Source organism: Suillus clintonianus, assembly GCF_016758775.1.
Source record: "Suillus clintonianus strain FC179 chromosome Unknown DEU56scaffold_12, whole genome shotgun sequence".
NCBI lineage: Eukaryota > Fungi > Basidiomycota > Agaricomycetes > Boletales > Suillaceae > Suillus > Suillus clintonianus.
In genome coordinates this window covers 399165-417815 of record NW_024539236.1, presented here as the reverse complement: position 1 = coordinate 417815, position 18651 = coordinate 399165, and the positions used below count along the sequence as shown (strand labels likewise).

Sequence of the window (18651 nt, the reverse complement as noted above, 5' to 3'; positions counted from 1 at the left end):
ACGTGAAAGTTTGCCCAACGTGACGGTTGCTCGTACCTCTCTTTGTGATCGTGTATTCCCAGAAGACACGCAGTACCTTGCAGCGCATTACGCCACTACCCGTGAAGAGCCAGCCCAGATACGCAATCCATTCATAGGTTTGTTAGGCAGCCTCATGGTTAGGCCTCACGGAAATTACATCTGACGCCCTCTTTCGACCAGAAGTCTGTTGGTTAGTATGCAAATGCCACGTTAGAGGATCTCGCCGGTCACCAAGTGTGACTTCACCGATGTTTGCATTTTATTCATAATCGAACAAAGTGTCTTGCATCAAGCAAAGATCTATGCATTTTTGTGAGTCCGTTGACACGGTGGGATGTCTTTGACGTCAACTTGACAGCTTTGCCACTACGCGGGATCCCTGTATTCGCTGCGATAGTATGTTAGCTTGCTGGAGCCGAACTGTATTCAGCTCCTGTATGTTTTGTGCACTTCGGTGAGTGTATGTCAGACCGAGAATTCCATCATAGGAAACTCTTTGCCTTGTTTGACTTCGGAGATACTTGACGTCGGTGATCGTTCGAGCAGTAGCGGTTGTCCATGCGTCCCCTCCGATCTTCTGCCGCGTCTTACTCGCCCATGCCCGCTTCTGCGCTCTCGAGGTATAAAAGATTGCTCGTGTATGAGGGTCTAGCGTTTATCACTAATTTTCGGGTTTGACCTTCTGGTGTTATCTGCCGCTGCCATGCTGTTCCGCTCCATCACCACATTCGCTTACGCCCTCAGTATTATTGCTTCGCCCACAAAGCGTGATGACCTCGTCAACGTGGGTGTAGGCAAGTTGATCGACTGTTGAGCTGCGCATCTTCTAACTGATGTTGTGGTCCAGATATCGAAAATATTCTCAACAACGCTACCGTGAATGTTTTGGATCAACGTGGTCACTTGACTGACACTAGTAAGCATTCATTTATTTTTGGCGTCCCTCCTAGCTAAGTCTTTCGCAGGAGACGTTCTAGATAATGTCTCCTCAGCCAAAAGCGGGATGATGACGACGATGGCTTGGTTAGTATTAATATCGGTCAGTCAGCATCTTTATTCAAGTTGTTCGCTATTTGATAACGTCCATTGAGACGTCAACAACATTCTGAATAATGCCAGCATAAGCGTAATAAGTCGATAAAAGCTTATTTTTCGCCCGCCGTTGTTAAACGCCACATCCCCTGGTGTACTTAGTATTCCAACTGCTGTCATAGGTTTATTAAGTATAATTGCATGTACTAGTGCTGATACAGAGCGGTTCACATTCGCGTATGCTATCTATCCCCATTTCGTTCAGTCCGTATGTGCAAAACACCGTTGATTTGCTACTGCATTGAAAGCAGTCGGAGGAAGCAGGTAGGCAGTAAAAGGCAAATGCTCATTTTCCATCGAAGTGAATGTAAATGGTTCCAATGACCATCAAACAAATGTTAAATCGTGCAACAAAAAATTTCTGTGCAAGAAACTTGCAAGAAGCTGTAACAGTTGGCTGTGCTATATGTACTGTGAGTGACTTCGACATATGTACACGAGCTAAGTGTGACAGGCTTCTACAAAGATACATACATGATAAGTTATATACTTGCAAATCGTTTGAAACGTTAGGACAAGGGTGACAACAAATGGACCGAATCAAGGTCTAGTACCTGCCAGAGGTATAATGGTTTGAAGGATATACATTTGAAAGTTTTGCAAAGCCGCGAGGACAACTCTTGCTATCTGGTATAAGTTTAAATATACAGAGTCTCCCCTGGGTAGTATTGCTTATCAGCTTTGCACCAATCGCAAGACGATGATTCACACTCACTTGGTGTGGGACACGGAAATTTGGAACAGTAGTCGTCGATCTGCAGTTGCATTTCGCGCATGCGTGACGAGCCTAGCTTCCTGAGGAACGTGCCGATAGGGCCAGTACTAGTCACGGGGTCCATGATGCGTATGTTCTGCGAACCGAGAATCTCTTCGAGATCGTAAGCGAAAAGTGTACATGTTAGCCATATATCAAGCGAGGGTTCAACAAAAAAAAAATCACCTCGGGCACCAGGAACATAATCCCAAGTTGATGGTGATATTGAAGGAAGACAAAATGCCATCTCAATAACGAAGAAGAAGCTGAAAAAGAGTGTAAGGAGAGCTGAAGTACGCATTCTGCTCTTAGACGATAATTCTTGGGGAAGATGACTGGTGAGGGAATGTTGAAAACACAAGCGCTGAGCAGGTCACTTATATGCTAATTTTTTTTTCGTAAATCACGCTATGACTGTCCGGGTCCCAACGAAATTTGTCTTCCATTTGGCGCCACGCTACTTTACTGAGCGGCTGCCGATATCGAAGCTTCGGAAAATGTTCTGACTTGGAAAAATGGAACAACATGGAGAGACTGTCTTCGACTCGCATTACGAGCATGTTATGGTGGACTTTGAGAAGGAATTGATACGCAGTACGCTCCCTGGGGGAGAAGCGCGAAAGTATGTTGAAGCGAACTATCAACGGTATTAGTCAGGTGACTTTTCTACCGAGTAGGTAAGGCGTTAAGGTACGGGTTTTAGAAGCTTAAGTTCGTGTGACAATTGAGGGTCATTTGTAGGGTGGGGTTGGTTCTATGAGGGGAAGGGGTACTGAAAAAATGTATTCGTGAAGTATCTACACCAGGAGGAAAGGTCTACAGTAGTTACAATGAGCAGGAGAAACTGCGGCAGTGAGGCGAGTACGGTTGCCGTTGATTGTAAAGCCGAGCGGAGTTGGAACTGTGCCAATCTGCAGGAGTGAGTTGCAGACAGCAAATTTCGCGGAGAACGGCACGCCAATGCACTGGAAATTTGACGTACTAGTTTTTTTAACATCCCGCTCACCGTCGCCAAACATCATCCAAACTCTCTGCAGCACGTTGGCACCGCAAAAAAAGCTTCGGTAGCTCTATGAAGCTACATACTTGACTACTCTACCTACGCCGACCGTCCGCAGAATTTTCCATCCTTGTCTACCCCCGCGGGACTCAGCTCAAAGTTGTCAACATGGACCGACCTCCTCCGCTTTTGGTAACGCTTAAGTAATACTGTGCGGGACCGCTCAGGCAAATCTTAAACCATGTAGTAATTAATGTCGTTGTACATATGATCAGAGGCCTAGGCATATACTTATATTATATTCTACAGAAAAGTTAATACTGGGCATCGACAGCTTGTCGTGCCTCTATTCCCAAAACATCCAGCATCTTGTTCCTCGAGCGCATTGCCGCCCTTCTTTGCTTTCTCCTCTCCATTGGCTGCACTTCGGCTTCATCTTTTTCAATCAAATAATCGAGGTAAGCCCGTTCCGCCGGACGAAGCATGTCGTCGAACGAGTTGTCAGAATAGAGTGCCGGAATTCCTTCTTCAGGTGAGACCTCGAAATTAGTCGTGTTGCAGAGGGATGCCACGGGCGCAGCATCCATGGGTCCAATCGGTTCACTAAGCCGCATTGCTTCGACATATTGCTGAAGGATGGCATTAGGAGGTGTTGCAAACGGATTTTCGACATCCCAAACAAATCCTCCCGGGAAACCGCGGAATAAAACATCTTCCTCCTCTTCATCATTTCCCACCACAAATTCGTCTGTAAGGGGTGTTTCGGCGTCTTCAATCTCATCGAGTTCCAAGAACGAACATGCACTGTCGTCGGTAACGGTGGTCGACAATTCTTTGGTTTCCTTGATGGGTGACTCGTTGGAGCGCAAGGGCCCTAATATCACACGTTGCGCGTGCTCCCCAGCGGCTCTGCGATTCTTGTTTCGCTTCTCTACCAAGGCCATCCCAATACCTGAAGCACGCCCAAGCCCAAGGTTCTTCATAAGTGGCCTTATGATGGCCACAGCGCTTGAATTATTGCAACGTGAACGCTTTGCACCTGTGAGAATCATTTCTCCCAAGGTTTGGGCATTCTCTTGGTCGGCAGATGGGACTAGAGCAAGTCTCCTGTCGTTTGCATGCCTCACGTGATTGCGCGTGAGTGTGATACCGAGGATTTTGGCGGCCTTGTGATCTGATTTACCAAAGGCCTTTCGCTCGGCGAGGGTGAGTCTGTTGGTAGGGGAGAGTCCCAGAGCGTCGGTGATGTTCATCGAAGTAGCGCTACCAGTGTACGTCATGACTGTTGGGATGGACGTTTTTTTTAATAATATCGCGAAGTGAGACTGGGATCGAGGAAGTAACACACGGGACTTGTGGTGACCTCTACAGATCCTGCGAGGGTCATTTTTATATCAGTTGTGGATGTGTTCGTTGTGCTACCACCGTCCACAGTGCCCAAAACGGACCACTGTGTGAGCTTAGTGGCATGTGGCTTTGTTCATCTCCCTTTGATTGCCACTTTTGACAGATGGTCCACAGTGGTCCATCACTGGTCGCTTTGGCGCGTGTTGTGACGATGGGTTGGGCAAAACTCTAGAGGTTTGAATCCCCTCTTACCAGATACGTTGGTAAGCCATATGGTCGAATGCAGTGGGTGGAACACGATGCTGATCACCAATCCACGATAACAGCTAGCCGAATGAGGATTCTGGTCATCTTATACAAGTTCTCCACAACAAGGCCATATCGGCTAATAACCACGGTCTCGCGCCGACAGATGTTATAGCATTTTCATGATCTTAGGACATGATTCGTATCGATTACCGCCTCGCTCTGATAGGCCAATCTCTACTTCACCTGCACATATGACGCGCCGGCTTCCTAAACGCTCCTCAATAACTCCACTATACACATCGTGACACCATCCTGTGGGTGCGTTATCTTCAATGATTATACGTATCTTACAATTCACCGACACTATTCGGATTCGTTGAACAGCGACGCAACTTCGTCATGCGGACCTTTATATGTCGCGTTTCGTTATATACGATCATTTCATATTGGCGTCAGGGTGTTCAGACACTGTGGTATCTTCAAAGACTATATGGTAGGTAATGCAATTATGTCTTACTGTGGCGTCGTAAATGTCTCATCCCAATGCCCTAATTTGAAGGTGTTCGATGGAGTGGCATTGCTTGTTCGACTTAGCATATGATTACTAATCACAAAATCATGGCTGCTGTCTGTGGGTACGCAGATTGGCATTTCTCTATTCCCAACTGAAACAACAATGCACCAAATGTGGTGATTGGTACCGCTAGTGGCGCGGCAAGTGCCTCAGGGTGGTCTCACAGGTGAGTAGCTCGAACCCTTTTGCCACAATTTTGAGCGGATAAGTACTTGCAGATTTCCAGCAATGGACGAGTACACTGGTACTCGACAAATATCGCCTAGTCCTTGTTTCAGATGACTCTCCATCCATGTAAAGCCGTAAGTGACATCCAAGTTACCATTTTTGGATATCAAAGACCCCTTTATAAATAAGACTTGAACGAACATGTCTTGGTTTCAACAACAATCCCTCCCCATGCTCTACTCTCATATTCTCGCTGTAGGGATACCATGTATCATTTCACTGGTTGCCGCTTTTCGTTTGACTCGCAAACGCGCTTACCCATTGCCTCTGCCGCCTGGCCCTCCTGGCCTACCATTTCTGGGTAACGCACTGGAATTGGACACTAAACGACCTTGGCTCACATATCATGCATGGGGAAAGAAATACGGTTGGTGGATCAATGGCCTCTTCGAACGCCCGATTTGGTTTGATGCCTGACCATAGGGAAAATCGTTTACACCCGCGTCCTTGGGATTGACATGATCATCATAAGCTCCGAAGCGATCGCGCGGGAGTTGTTGGACAGGCGTTCTGCAATTTACTCGAGTCGCCCTGTCATTCCTACCAATGAAATGTATGTCTTGCCGGTTATCATCCAGCCTATTATTGATTAACCGACGAGGCAGGACTGGACTCGCTTTCAACACTGTGCTCCTTCCGTATGGCGAGACTTTGAAACAACATCGCAGGATCTTCCATCAAGTCCTCAGAGTCGAAGCCTCTGTCTCATACTATGAGATGTACTCTCGCCACGCGAATGAACTAGTCATCAATCTTTTGAATGCTACTGGTGACCTGCAGGAACCCGCTCAAGTGTTCGTATCTAATTCAGACATCGTAACGTCCGACCTGACTGATAATTACACAATTGCAATAGATACACGGCATCACTGATCATGGCCGTGACGTACGGACACAAAGCTCGCGGACGTGACGACCCATTCCTTGACCCCGCACAAGAACTCCTGGAAATTGCCAAACATCTTCTTTCTCCCGAGAGGGCTGCCATGTTTACAGCCTTTCCTTTGCGTGAGTGACCCAATGCTGTTGATGATGTCAATTGAACATTTGGCTGCAGTTGCGAAGTTGCCATCTTGGTGCTTTCGTGGAGCCTATTCACTGATGGGGCGCTGTAGAGAATTAGCTCAGAAACTTTTGAAAGAGCCCTTTAACGAAGTGAGAGCACAGATGGTACGTTTTCACATTGTGGATGGACGTTTCATATGATATGCTTGCATATAGGCAAATGGTACCGCTACACAATCATTAGTCGCTGACTTCCTCAGTCAATCCGACAACAAAGCTGATGAAGAAACCATGAGGGCTGTTGCGTTGATGATATACATAGGTAAGGGTTTTCTTAGGGACGCAAAATTCATCAATTGACGGATACGGCATTTTAGGCGGCATAGACACGGTAGGCCGTTGGTTTTTGGCAGTCCTTTCTCGTTCTCTTACCTTGATGTCCCGCAGTCTTCATCCGCATTGCTGATATTCTTGATCGCTATGATACTCTATCCTGATGTCCAAGCCAGGGCTCGTGCAGAAATAGATCAAGTCGTGATGCATGATAAAATGCCATCCTTGGATGATAGACCGTCACTGCCTTACCTCGATGCCATTTTCCGTGAGGTTCTGAGATGGCAATCTCCCATACCCCTAGGTCGGTCTTTGGTGATGTAACTTTGTGTTTGCGTAGCTAACCCCCCGCACAGGAATGTCACATGCGACAACAGCTGATGATGTTTACGAGGGATATTTTATACCTAAAGGTTTGAAGTCACATGAGTCGAGATTGCATTGACTGATCCGTAGTTTAATTAGGTACTGCGGTAATGGTTAATCAGTGGTATGCTACGATGCAGTGTATTCACATGCTTGAGCTGAGCATGACTTAGGTCACTGTCTCGGGACGAAGACGTGTATCCTGACGCCGAGCGCTTCGATCCCACTCGCCATCTAACAGCTGATGGGAAGCTGAAGGGCTCTTTCGTCAATCATTTTGCCTTTGGTCATGGCAGGTGAATACCTCAAATTTACTACTATTTCATGTTTCTCACTGACACGCGCAGGCGCACTTGTCCTGGTAGGCTGGCCAATGATTCATTAATGTCAATGATGACATACTTATTTTCTTGACAGGTCGGTTTTTCGCAGAGAACAGTCTGTGGACTGCAATGGCTGCGATACTCGCCGTCTTGCGCATCGATCATGCCAAAGACTCGAACGGAAACAAGATTGAGGTAAAACTGGAAATGACCGCCGGGATGGTGATGTAAGTGGTTTAGATGTACGAGGGAGAAACGGCTAACTTTTAAGTTTGAAGTCGCCCGCAGCCTTTCCGGTACTCGTTCGAAGTCGTGAATTCAGCAAGAGAAGCGCAGCTGCAGGCAATGATGAATTCGAAGTAGGCAGTTTGGCATTACTTGGTGTAAATTCTCGGTACGATATGTGCAGTGTGAGAGGCCTGAGGTTTTGTACTAGTCACAGTTTCTGTTTCTGCCTTTGTTGAACATCGAATATTAATCTTGAAAATGATATTTCTTTCGAATGACTACTTGGGAGAACGGAATAAAATTTAGAGATATATTGACGCAACACGTATATTGGGCGCCCATTGATCGGTGTACATGTCAATGAAACGTCAAGTTAGTGTCATAAGCCGCGTTTAAATCAATGATTTCATATCGTTTAGCGCACATTCGTCAAAAGGCGCGACTTCACTCCATGGTCGTGCTTGATCCACCAGGCAGGAGACGCGAGAAAGCTGACATGAAATCAGATACTGCTCGCGCATAACTCAAGCTCACAGGTGGTCGAGAGGTCTTGCCACGGTTGACACGGAGTGCGGCGGATGCATTATCCGAGGGATCCGGAAATTAAAACTCAAATGCTTGGCCCCGGCGATCAATGGAAAATCTGAAGTCTGGCGGCGCCTCCGAAATTTTGTGCCATTCATGTCAACACGATGGATGGTGTACCATTGTGCAGCAAGAAAGCATCGCTGCTACTTTCAACTCATCCAGTGAGTACAAAACCTCAAACATGTGGCTTCGCGGTCTTACATATTACGGGATTTATATATCCTAGATTGCCATTCGGCCTGAATTCGTTATGTGCAGCTTCAAGCTGGCCCTGCGTTTACGTTGAATTAAGTACTCTAGCCGTCAACCAACACGGCATGTCCTTCTTCACTATCCCAAAACGAACACTCAATCCAAACGCTAGAACTCCTTTTGGTTTTTCTCGCTTCTTCAATTTACTGACAAGTGCCCGCTCGTACCACTGGCGGTACCCGCATGTATGTACACGAATCAAACATAGGTAAATTGCTCGGCACCCTATCCCTGGGACCATCTCTCGGCAAGCCCTTCTTGCAGTATATAATCCGAGCGCTCGAACCATGGAAGGTCAGTCTACTTGTCTTAGCTTTTTCACCTCGCTTTCCTTCGCGCACGTTCTCCTCACTTCCTACCACCGCCCCCCACCTCACAATGTTGTCTAAATCATTCGCTCTTTTTGCTGCCTTCGCTGCCATTGCCCCTGCCTTCGCAGCCCCCGTTCCTGATGTCGTAGGTGTTACAGCGAGTAAGTTCTGTCTCTAACATGTGATTGGCTTTTTCATTTTGATTTCGTTTTAGCTGTTAAAGATGTCGCCAACGACCTCAAGGCCAACGTACTGACTCAGGCTCGTGCTGTTGGCTCCAGTCCTGCGTGTAAGTATGAAATCTTCTTAGAGCTTCCAGCAATGTTGAGCCGTGTAACATTTTAGCTGTCGAGGAAGTCGTCAAATTGATTAGCGGTAGCGGCCTCGAGCGACGATCCGATTATGGATGCTCCGTCGCTGAAGTCTCTGCCAGTAAGTTTTTGTCTTGTGTTCGAGATACACAACCTGATCGGAATCAAACAGTTGTCAGCGACGTGCTTAACAACGGGACAATTAGCATCTTGTCTCAGTCCAAGCGTAGCGATTGCGATGTTGTTGGAGTCACTGCTCGTAACTATCCTCTTGCGATTATTTCATGCATATGTTAAATACATTCTCAGAGGTCAAGAATGTACTGAACAACCTTAATATCAACATTCTCACCCAGTCCAAACGTAGCGAGGAGTACTGCTCAGTTGCTGATATCCAAGCAGGTATGTCATTGTTGCGCCCGCTGTCTATTTCTCGCTCTGATAGTAATGGTGTTACAGTCGTCTATGCAGTCGCGGACGACCTGAAAATCTCGGTTTTGTCCCAGTCGAAGCGTAGTAGCAGCACCTGCGATGTTGTCAAGGTCACTGCGATCGTGACAGACCTCCTCGAGAGGCTTAACGTCAAGGTCTTGACGCAATCCAAGCGTTCCGACGACACCTACAGTGTTGCTACCATTACAGCCAGTAAGAAATGAGCAATTTTCGTTTCATCCCAATTCTGATGTCGCATTGCAGAGGTTGAAAACGTCCTCAACGACCTCGAGGCTAATGTGACGGCGCGCTCTCAGACCGGCACAACTTCTGTGGTCGATGCCATTGTCGAGGAGGTGCTCAGCCAGATCCAAGCTGGCGCCAAGCGTAGTGAAGTTAACATTGCCGCTGGTAAGTCCTATCATGGCCGCTAATATTGAACACCTCATAAATATAATCCAGTCGTCAAAAACGTTCTCAACAAAGCGACGCTCAACGTCACCGCTTAATACATGCGTTATACGTTTGAAAAGCAGCATCTCATACCCGACGTCGCACACATACCCCGCCATTCGTTTATCACTGTCACTCGTTAGATCACGTATTAGAATACCGCGTAATGAAGTTTCTTTGGGATCCCAGTTGTGTCATGGTGCAATCGCGAGTGGAAATTTGCTCAATCATTTTGGCCTAGTTCGTCAGTGATGTAGAAGACTTGACTCATCTGAATGTCGTGCTGGTGGATAAGCCGCGCCCGGAACCGAGTAGATGTGCGAAGTCATGAACCACTCCATCCATCAGAATCATCCCGTCAGGCCGTCATCAATCGACAGTGATCATCTATCCTTGCCGTTCATGTGTCATAATGGAGCCAATATATACATAAGTTTACAAGTGTCGCAATTCAATAGGATAACGTGAAGGACACCGCAGGCAAACACGTCGCTTTGAAACCCCAGTTGGCATGAGAGATTTGTCGGCGATCGGTTCAACACCCACGTTGCCGCACGGCCTTAGAACAAGGGTATTGATAGTAGAGACCTTATGTGATGCATACCCTTGTACGTGCTACATATATGGGGTCTGTAGCGGGAATTGAGCGGGGTGACATCATAGAGAAAATGAGGAATGAGTGTGGTGGGCGAATTCATGTCACCGACAGACGGGCTGCATTTCTGGTAAAAAGAAGGAACGACTCTTCCTTCTGTTTGGTCTGTTTTAGGGGAGACTAAAGGTTGCGGTGTTCATTGAACTTGCGAAATTGACGTTAGTATGTAGATTCCTAGATGCGGCTACTACTCACTGTAGCATTTATTCAACGCTCATAATTACTAAAGGTTAGACGATGATGTACCGGCGCAAACCTTACACAAGGTTTGCGTGGGACGTCAGAAGAGTCGTGCTCGGCGATTACGATCTCGGTGATGCGTTGAGTGTCATGATCCTAGGATGGATAGACCACAAGGTCACCGTTCTAGCGCACGACGTATCACATAATGTTGGGCTGAGCGGTTCAGCATGTTCTCGAGTTCCCTCCGTTGTGATCTTCCCATTACTTGCCAGTTGGGGAGGAGACGCTGGAATTTCGATTGGCCAAAGTCGAACAGCCCTGCCCGCGGCAAACGCGATCGCCGCTTACATAAGCCAACATTTTGAGTCGTACTACGTCCGTGTGTCTGCTCGGACGGTCTCCATGTCTTCACAACAATTTCTCGTTCGTAAAGTTGTTCGTTCAGCGCACCAAGTCAGGGCATATGACCAAGTCAGAGCGTATCTGAATGTGCATAGAAATGTGCGCGTGATTTCATCTTCAGTGACGCGCTCGGCAGCGGCTGCACCAAAACTGAAACCGACACCGACGTCAACGCCTCCCCCTCCATCTTTCGAGCCTGCGGCACGGCGGGAACAGTCATGGCTGACCACGAAAGTCAAGTCATCTCCACTCCTTTTCTCAATATTCCTGTCTGTAGCTCGCATTCTTGGCTATGGCTCGCCGCAACAGTTCGCTAATCGGCGTGCTCTGCACTTGTACAACACCCTGTGTGCCGGGCGTGCCGACGAAGCTTCTGCATTTTGGAGAGAAGGTATGTGCAGCATTTCCATGTGACTCTTAATTAATTCTTAAACAAGCATACGCTCTTCCGCCAACTTTCCAATCCTGGTTTACAATCACGAACCTGCATGTCTGGCTGCTTACTGTCAGACTCCGTGCTCTCCCTGCACCACACGGGACACAACATGTGCAAGGGCTCATTGACCACTTCTTCCAGGACGTCGAGGAACGCTTGCGCGCTGTCCTCCAGCCAGGCGTTCTTCCTCCTCGTTCTTCTTCACCAAACCTGCCTAGCACAGCTGAAGATGGTTTACGTCTCTCTTCATATCCACATAGCTCCTTTTACACGATCCCCACGCCCCTTGCACCCAAAAACACCTTTCCTTCAACCAAAGCTTACCAAGAGGCCTTAAAACTCCAAAAACGCTCTCGTGCGCCAGAAAAGTTGATCACAAGGCAAATGAAAATTCTAAAAGAGCAATGGGCCGGGATGGGAATGAGTTTGGATCTTGGCCTCGTAAAGGGCGATGCTGAGTTGGCTGCGGCAGTTTGGAGGAATTTGCTTGGTGCACGGGGTGCAAGCGGGATTGGGTTAGGCCAGGAGGCCAACGGCAGCGGTTATCGGAGAGCAGTTAACCTAGTTGGTGGACTTGTCGAGGACGTGAGAAAGGTGGACGTCGATAAGGAAGAGTTAAAGGATGATAACAGTGGTGTGCATGACTTTGCTCCTTCGGAAAATGACCGGTGCGTGTATTTTTTACTTCTGGCGCTTCCCCAATGCGCATGCGACGATGCTGCCTTTAGTGAATTACTCACCCGTGGCACTAGCATCAATCATTTTGCATTTATATTATTCTATGCTAATTACTGTTTACCCCAGATATATTGGTTATCCAGAGCTTATGGCCACACTCGTCTCCTACATCCGCCGTGAAAGTTTACGACTGGAGCGCATCGACGACAGTGTCATCGTGGGACCACGTCGTGTTGGACGCGAGGGTGAAGGCGTCCAGAACTTGAAATGGGGAGACATTAAAAATGCTGTGTAGAGGTGAGTCAGAAGCTGGACCGTTCCTGGATGGCGAACTTGATATTAAAATGTTTGTCTGCTAGATAATACATCAGACAGTCTGAAGCTCATTCGCAGCTGCGGCACTTGGAGAGTATAGTACAACGCATATTCCAATACTTTGTGCTTGGATGGTAATTCTTATGCCCCGCTCCAAGATCTTAACTCCCGTCTTTACCTTCGACTAAATAATATTTTTGCACTTATAGTTGTGAAATCAGATAATCTGGTGTGTTCGATCATCGAGTCCGTTGGTTCACGTTTTGGTTAACAAAGACTTCGGCTCTAGCTTCCACATTCACCCATGAGTCAGGTGCGTGAAATTTGTTTTGGTCTGCGCTAATTCTGATTAGTCTTCCCTCGCCAGACCTTCAGAAGAAGGAAGGCAGTCAGCCATTCCGAGAAAGTGTTCTGATAGCCTGACTGTCCGTGAAACTAGCGCTGCCGAAACACTATGTTTGACACATACGTATGGGCGTTATGTGACCACATATTCTGAACTTCTGGTTAACAAACACCCGACATTTTGTTCGGCCTAGCTCGCGAAGCCACTGGGAATTATAGCGTATAAGTAGTCCACTCCATTTCAACCCCACAGGGTATGTTACACTCCTCGTTTAAAGTATCCGCGAAGGCAGACGGTCCCCAGTGTAATCCTAGAACTACCCAAGGCGCGTTGGCATATGTTGTGTGCTTTCCGAGCATGTTGCTGATTGGCCTATCATTTCGCATGCAGGTTTTCTCGATTGTTTCGACGTGGCACAACAAAGCTTCTTTTTGCAATTGCAAGTGCCCAGCTGTGATGGTGGCTATTTTCGGACGCGGTGGTACATAGTGTTCCTCCGAACGGCTGAATTCGCCTCAATTTACTGTGTTCCACACGACCCAATGGTGCCGAAGCGAGTCAGGTTGAACGTTCGATGTGCACGTTTGCATCGTCTACGGTATCTCCTGTGTGGGAGACGAGAATAGATTTCGGGTAGGCTCGGAGCTTAGCCGCGATCAACGATGATCAAATGTTTATTCGGCTCCCATCAAACAATCTCGAACAAATCCCGAACACCCCCAACCTTCTTTACATTCCGGTTGGTAATTCGCTCGGTGCGTAAAGACCTATCAGCGATCACTTTACTGACCCGCTCTACCTTCACCAGATTTGATTTGCCGGCATCTCACAGACTCGTCAGCTGCAGGCTTACAGTGTAAAACCATGTCGCGCACTACACCCAGCAGCATGTCACCTTCCACAAAGCATAGATTGTATCCTGGGGAATGCTGAGGTAAAAACAGTTCTTGCATGTCACTTCCTATCAAACCCGCCACATTTTCGGCGGGCAGAACCCTATCTGGAAGCATAAGAGATTTTGCAAATGACAGGTTAGACGCGACGGCCATCATCGACCTCTGGAGAACTATTCGTTCGTGAATTCTAGCGCCCCATTTCCGACTCATTGACATTTGTTGATAGTACGTGATCATCTCAGATCAATGGAAAAGATATTTTTTCTATGTTCCGCGGCCCCCCTGAGGCTGCTTCGTACGGTTCTGTAAGTGAATTTTCAATGGCGGCGCTCTGCGATTAGTGACATCGCATAACTTGTTTAGCCGCATCTGCCCATGCAGAGGAACGCAGAGGTCAGGGCTCCTTGACAGCGTCAATGTCTTCATCTGCCCGTTCTATTCTGATGCGACTCGGGCATAACTGTCTCTTGTCCAAAGTGTCATGCCTCATGGTCTCCCATGATTCCCCCATAAGGCATTTTCATGATCAGCCTATTGGGAAGGTTTTCAGCGCACAAAGGCCTACTTGCGCTTCTCTTGACCTCTCATGACCTGCTCGATGATCTATTAAAAGTCATTCTCACACAATGCATTCATCGAAGCCAAATTTTACGGCCATCTGATGCACAAAGGGATGGCTTATACGAACGCAATGAACCGCGCCCTGAAGGGTCTATCAGCACAGCTGGTGGCTTGAAGCCGATCCCCGGACTCCAGTCGCAAGGCTTGGCATGGTCGTTCGACCGAGTTTCAACTTGAAATATCATTGATAGACAACAGAATCGAAAGATACTCAGGCGGGATGCCTTATATTGATGCGGCCGTACGGTCGAATGCCGATCAGTGTTTTTGTGCCATTCTGTCGAGCCGAAGTAACTCTCTGGTCAGCACGTGATCTGCAGATCGGCGTAACGGCATATTGTGGTGGGTCGGCGAGTACCTCGGGGAGACCATTCATTCGAAGTGAGGTATTTATCTGATTGATGGCGTTTCAGGGTTGGCTAATCTACAGGTGGTTTCACCTCCAGTTAAAACGAGTCATGAAACATGGTAGGACGCGTTTCGTCTCAAGCAAAACTGTATGGCATATGTAAGTATATGACAGAGAACGCTTGATTCCGGTGCGACATGGTGAATATGATGCAATCATGGGCGAAATTACGCGAATTGTACCTTGCGGCACGTCCATGCACACATAACGTACCGCCGAAGCTTCTAGTCCGAAGACAGTGATTCTTTAGATTATTTTCGGGTCACAAAAAAAGGTATGGAACTGTAAGTCGTGGTCGCCATGCTGAACGCGCTAACATGTTCTATTCGGATCGCAGGTAATCTCCAAGAACTCCATGCTGGGTATAAAATCAGTCACATCCTGGCTCTATTCTTCAATCGTTCTTTACCCTCGACTTCAACTGTATACCTGCATACCTTCCCCCCTGTTCAATATGCAGTTCACCCTCTTTGCATCCCTCGCCATCCTCTGCAGCGCTGCTCTTGCTGCCCCTTCTGACCGCCGTGGTGGCTCAGATACCCTGGCTGAAATCATTGCCTGTGCGTGTTAAACTTTGTGTTGTAGAATTATGAGCTGACTCTGCCTAGACGTTGACAATGACTTGAACGACGTAACTGTCGACGTCCTCAAGCGTGGTGATACCCTGGCTGAAGTCCTTGCCTGTGCGTGTTAAACTTTGTGTTGTAGAATTATGAGCTGACTCTGCCTAGACGTGGACCATGACTTGAACGACGTAACTGTCGACGTCCTCAAGCGTGATGATGCTTTGATCAAAGTAATCGCTGGTATGGTATTTCCTTCAGGTCACAGTTCGCAGCTGAAGGCTTTCTCAGATGTCCAGGACGATTTGGATAATCTCACCGTAAAGGTTCTCACCGGGCGTGATGACGCTTTGATCAAAGTCATCGCTGGTATGGTATTCTTTTCAATTCACAGTTCGCCGCTGAAGGCTTTCCCAGACGTTCAGGATGATTTGGACAACCTGACGGTAAAGGTTCTCACCCCTGAAAGGCGTGACAACGTCGACTTGGTCGACGTTGAAGCTTGTAAGTATCATTCACAAACGATTTTGGGTGTCTTTAACACAGCCTTAGATGTCGACAATGTACTCAACAACGCTGACATTGAAGTACTATAAAATCTGGTTTTCGGGGTGCATCATATGGTACATTGTTTCATCTGGTCATGGATGTTTTTGTTTACTTCATTCAACTTACGAGTATACCCTTTACGGAGTTCGGCGGTCACATTTCTTCCGTGGAGCTAGTTAGCCCACATTACGACATGCATTGTATCATTGTTGGTCGTCCTCATGCACGGTACATTTAACCATACGACCAATTTTGTATTTGGCGGCATTTGAAGGTTTAATTATAAAGAAAATTTGCATCCTGCATCGTAGATGGGAAGTCGCACATGAAAATGATATTGAACAAGAACAACAGATCTAAAATACGTCATAGGTTCACAGGGTGCTAGCTTCCTTCTTGATGCTTGTGTGGAGGATAGGACAGGTGCCGTCACGGGAACGTTCTGCGCGAAGGTGCCCCATTTGTGACAGGATGTCAGATTTTCTTTGATGGATGATGCAGCGTTGCTATCCTGTCGGGAGACGTTGTGCGGCCAAAGGGATAGCTCCCCCGAGTTCCATACATGATATCAAGGGATCCCGCGGACGTCGCCGGACAGATCGCAAGAAGAGTGCGAACAATTAGTAGAAGGCTACGCAAGAATCTCCAGGGTCAACAGCGCGAGTTTTTGCGAGATAGTAATGACAGTGATATTTCAGACATTCTAGTGAATCAAGAATAGTACATGGCACGATGGATGTTGCAAGCGACGAATTCCGAGGCAGTCGCGTTGTACAGCGGGCACATTGAACAAGCATTTTCTAAAGACAACGTTATGGACATGCGGCCAATATGCACGCGTAAACCTTACCTACGGACATATCTTACTAATTCTTGTTGCCATTGCCGTCCTGGCTGAGAACATTGATGGTAACGTTGTTCAGAAGGTTTTCTATGGCTGAGGAACGGGCTTAATATATGACTTCCAGAAAGCGAAGAGAACTCACTAGCGCTGATACTCGCCAGAGTGCCACCACCGCACCCGTGTTCGGTTTCATTTCTCTTTGCTATTTGTTTTGCTATAGTTGCCATGCAGTCGAGGGTAAAATTGAACGAGTAAAAATAATCTACCTTTGAGGCCATGAGCTATCGTTTCAGAGCAAGAGTCTCGTGAGCAGTGATATCAGTGAGACCATTGATACGACATACCAAGTGCAGAAGCGGGATGATGGCCATCTGCTCATCCGAAAGAAATTTCGTCAACACAACAGCACAACGGTTGACCGACACAGAACCAATCCCCTGCTTACCTTCTAAAGGAGCTGCAAGGGCGGGTGCGAGCCCACCAAACGCCACCAGAAAGAAGGTAAGCCAGGAGGAGTATTGCATGTTAAGGAGTGGAATTTTAAAAGGAGTGATTTTGATACCTGCGACGATAAACTGGAGGGAAGTTGGAACAGGAAGCTTTGTTCGGCTCAAGGAGATTTAAGCATGATCTCAGGGTGCCTGGTTGGATTAGAAAGCACAATTTTCTGCAGCGCCGTGACCATCATGATGGTCAAGACCCGAGGAAGAGTCATTTCCGCTATTACTAGACTGTATCTCCAGGAACAAGGCTAAATTTACGTTGGCAGAAAATTACCAGTAGACAATTGGTCTCAGTTTGTGCTATAGTACTGGGCGCCAATTTGAAGGTATGCATCAGAACTCACAGTTGACCCGGAGGGTTCATGGAGAAATTGAGAACACCAAGATCGGGAAGACGAGACGGGAGATCTGAGGAGCGCCAAAGTCGACTCGGGCAAGTGGAGGTTCGTCACGGGTCACAGCCAGCTGTGACTGTGTCACGTGCTGCCAAATGCAAAGTCACATAACAAATTGAATTTGGAACGACTGTCTTTTCTTTCAATTTGGTTCGCATAATACTTATGCATTATGGGTGATCGACAAGCATACTGAGCGCTCGCTGATCAGGTGCACGAGAACATCCTCGAATCGATGGCTACTTACTGCCCGCAAAACCATCTGAACGTGACGGGCCGTGACGGCCCGCCTAACGGTATCAAGTCTGCGTCGAATACTACCACCAGCCAGTGGTACATACTACTTCTATGACAATAGAAGTCGAAAGCATGCGGTGTTGCAGTATCAGAATCATCTCATGTGTTTGCGGTGGACTTGTCACCAAAGTAATTGTAATTGTTTTGTCCGACAATGGATTCTGTCGACATCAATCGATTCACAACAAAATGGGTGTAGACGGTGGACAAACGTACACCCACCACATAACCGACAACGTATATAAAGATCAAGGTAGAGCCCAAATAGAGCCAAAATAATTAGTTCACCTCGTCTAGACGAAAACACCCAGTTCCTCCACTCTCAATATTCCTGTCGATTGCATCATGCAACGTGTACTAGACAACACTTTTATCGAAAGCTCCGCAGACCACCAAGATGCTCCTCACATCGGTGCTCTCATGGCCTTCGAGCTCAAGAAACACTCTCACCGGCGTTCTGATAGTTGTGATAGTCTAGTGGCTATAGCACCGATGGACGACTCCAGCTCAACATCATTCAGTGAACTGGAGACTTCCACCACTGAAGAGCCTTCGATGCCAGAGAGTGATGAGCTCGTAGAATATGGAGACACAGCACATTTGAACCCTCCATCGGATGCGCAGAGGCTGGCTGCCCAAGTAAGGTCGAAGATGATCACAGACGAGCCTCTTCAAGGCGATCTATCATCCTA

General features: G+C 47.4%; 7 protein-coding genes across 7 annotated transcripts; 4 read left to right on the top strand and 3 right to left on the bottom strand.

Moving 5' to 3' along the window:
* Positions 1-1384: 1384 nt before the first annotated feature.
* Positions 1385-2209, bottom strand: DEU56DRAFT_782814 (uncharacterized protein). The gene is made up of 3 exons (XM_041352121.1): positions 2054-2209; positions 1829-1981; positions 1385-1771 (listed from the first exon to the last, which is right to left on the bottom strand). Exons 1-3 carry the CDS (start codon positions 2166-2168, stop codon positions 1752-1754), a joined length of 288 nt encoding a protein of 95 aa, XP_041212252.1. The 5' UTR covers positions 2169-2209; the 3' UTR covers positions 1385-1751.
* A 519-nt stretch (positions 2210-2728) lies between these two features.
* On the bottom strand, positions 2729-4138 carry DEU56DRAFT_782809 (uncharacterized protein). Its single transcript, XM_041352120.1, has 2 exons — positions 3514-4138; positions 2729-3399 (listed from the first exon to the last, which is right to left on the bottom strand). The coding sequence occupies exons 1-2, from the start codon at positions 4118-4120 to the stop codon at positions 3182-3184; spliced, it is 825 nt and encodes a 274-aa protein (XP_041212251.1). The 5' UTR covers positions 4121-4138; the 3' UTR covers positions 2729-3181.
* Positions 4139-5109: 971 nt separating this feature from the next.
* Positions 5110-8070, top strand: DEU56DRAFT_782806 (cytochrome P450). The gene is made up of 15 exons (XM_041352119.1): positions 5110-5203; positions 5256-5632; positions 5689-5818; positions 5871-6059; positions 6122-6273; positions 6323-6435; positions 6487-6592; positions 6648-6661; positions 6718-6907; positions 6960-7016; positions 7069-7093; positions 7143-7265; positions 7317-7330; positions 7387-7519; positions 7571-8070. The coding sequence occupies exons 2-15, from the start codon at positions 5407-5409 to the stop codon at positions 7653-7655; spliced, it is 1557 nt and encodes a 518-aa protein (XP_041212250.1). The 5' UTR covers positions 5110-5203; positions 5256-5406; the 3' UTR covers positions 7656-8070.
* On the top strand, positions 8052-10113 carry DEU56DRAFT_782797 (uncharacterized protein). Its single transcript, XM_041352118.1, has 8 exons — positions 8052-8832; positions 8886-8960; positions 9017-9103; positions 9155-9241; positions 9292-9384; positions 9442-9627; positions 9679-9825; positions 9877-10113. The coding sequence occupies exons 1-8, from the start codon at positions 8544-8546 to the stop codon at positions 9921-9923; spliced, it is 1011 nt and encodes a 336-aa protein (XP_041212249.1). The 5' UTR covers positions 8052-8543; the 3' UTR covers positions 9924-10113.
* Positions 10114-11068: 955 nt separating this feature from the next.
* DEU56DRAFT_881734 (uncharacterized protein) lies at positions 11069-12764 on the top strand. The gene is made up of 4 exons (XM_041356110.1): positions 11069-11498; positions 11545-12211; positions 12348-12518; positions 12581-12764. The coding sequence occupies exons 1-3, from the start codon at positions 11108-11110 to the stop codon at positions 12514-12516; spliced, it is 1227 nt and encodes a 408-aa protein (XP_041212248.1). The 5' UTR covers positions 11069-11107; the 3' UTR covers positions 12517-12518; positions 12581-12764.
* A 2185-nt stretch (positions 12765-14949) lies between these two features.
* DEU56DRAFT_85281 (uncharacterized protein) lies at positions 14950-15793 on the top strand. The gene is made up of 5 exons (XM_041355213.1): positions 14950-15082; positions 15146-15368; positions 15417-15491; positions 15540-15610; positions 15663-15793. The coding sequence occupies exons 2-5, from the start codon at positions 15164-15166 to the stop codon at positions 15693-15695; spliced, it is 384 nt and encodes a 127-aa protein (XP_041212247.1). The 5' UTR covers positions 14950-15082; positions 15146-15163; the 3' UTR covers positions 15696-15793.
* Positions 15794-16688: 895 nt separating this feature from the next.
* On the bottom strand, positions 16689-17658 carry DEU56DRAFT_85258 (uncharacterized protein). Its single transcript, XM_041355209.1, has 5 exons — positions 17612-17658; positions 17109-17515; positions 16907-17045; positions 16771-16857; positions 16689-16720 (listed from the first exon to the last, which is right to left on the bottom strand). Exons 2-4 carry the CDS (start codon positions 17286-17288, stop codon positions 16787-16789), a joined length of 390 nt encoding a protein of 129 aa, XP_041212246.1. The 5' UTR covers positions 17289-17515; positions 17612-17658; the 3' UTR covers positions 16689-16720; positions 16771-16786.
* Between the last annotated feature and the right edge of the window lie 993 nt (positions 17659-18651).

Coding starts and splice junctions, on each gene's coding strand:
- DEU56DRAFT_85258 (XM_041355209.1), bottom strand. CDS start 17,288: ATGCAATACTCCTCCTGGCTTACCTTCTTTCTGGTGGCGTTTGGTGGG. Junction 17,046..17,108: donor TCATCCCGCTTCTGCACTTG/GTATGTCGTATC, acceptor CTGAAACGATAG/CTCATGGCCTCAAAGGTAGA. Junction 16,858..16,906: donor TCTGGCGAGTATCAGCGCTA/GTGAGTTCTCTT, acceptor CCCGTTCCTCAG/CCATAGAAAACCTTCTGAAC.
- DEU56DRAFT_782806 (XM_041352119.1), top strand. CDS start 5,407: ATGTCTTGGTTTCAACAACAATCCCTCCCCATGCTCTACTCTCATATT. Junction 5,819..5,870: donor GTCATTCCTACCAATGAAAT/GTATGTCTTGCC, acceptor CCGACGAGGCAG/GACTGGACTCGCTTTCAACA. Junction 6,436..6,486: donor ACGAAGTGAGAGCACAGATG/GTACGTTTTCAC, acceptor GCTTGCATATAG/GCAAATGGTACCGCTACACA.
- DEU56DRAFT_782809 (XM_041352120.1), bottom strand. CDS start 4,120: ATGAACATCACCGACGCTCTGGGACTCTCCCCTACCAACAGACTCACC. Junction 3,400..3,513: donor AAATCCGTTTGCAACACCTC/CTAATGCCATCC, acceptor TCGAGGTCTCAC/CTGAAGAAGGAATTCCGGCA.
- DEU56DRAFT_881734 (XM_041356110.1), top strand. CDS start 11,108: ATGTCTTCACAACAATTTCTCGTTCGTAAAGTTGTTCGTTCAGCGCAC. Junction 11,499..11,544: donor TTCTGCATTTTGGAGAGAAG/GTATGTGCAGCA, acceptor TTCTTAAACAAG/CATACGCTCTTCCGCCAACT. Junction 12,212..12,347: donor GCTCCTTCGGAAAATGACCG/GTGCGTGTATTT, acceptor TGTTTACCCCAG/ATATATTGGTTATCCAGAGC.
- DEU56DRAFT_85281 (XM_041355213.1), top strand. CDS start 15,164: ATGCTGGGTATAAAATCAGTCACATCCTGGCTCTATTCTTCAATCGTT. Junction 15,369..15,416: donor CCTGGCTGAAATCATTGCCT/GTGCGTGTTAAA, acceptor GACTCTGCCTAG/ACGTTGACAATGACTTGAAC. Junction 15,492..15,539: donor CCTGGCTGAAGTCCTTGCCT/GTGCGTGTTAAA, acceptor GACTCTGCCTAG/ACGTGGACCATGACTTGAAC.
- DEU56DRAFT_782814 (XM_041352121.1), bottom strand. CDS start 2,168: ATGCGTACTTCAGCTCTCCTTACACTCTTTTTCAGCTTCTTCTTCGTT. Junction 1,982..2,053: donor TTATGTTCCTGGTGCCCGAG/GTGATTTTTTTT, acceptor ACGATCTCGAAG/AGATTCTCGGTTCGCAGAAC. Junction 1,772..1,828: donor ATTTCCGTGTCCCACACCAA/GTGAGTGTGAAT, acceptor AATACTACCCAG/GGGAGACTCTGTATATTTAA.
- DEU56DRAFT_782797 (XM_041352118.1), top strand. CDS start 8,544: ATGTATGTACACGAATCAAACATAGGTAAATTGCTCGGCACCCTATCC. Junction 9,242..9,291: donor TGTTGTTGGAGTCACTGCTC/GTAACTATCCTC, acceptor ATACATTCTCAG/AGGTCAAGAATGTACTGAAC. Junction 9,628..9,678: donor TGTTGCTACCATTACAGCCA/GTAAGAAATGAG, acceptor GTCGCATTGCAG/AGGTTGAAAACGTCCTCAAC.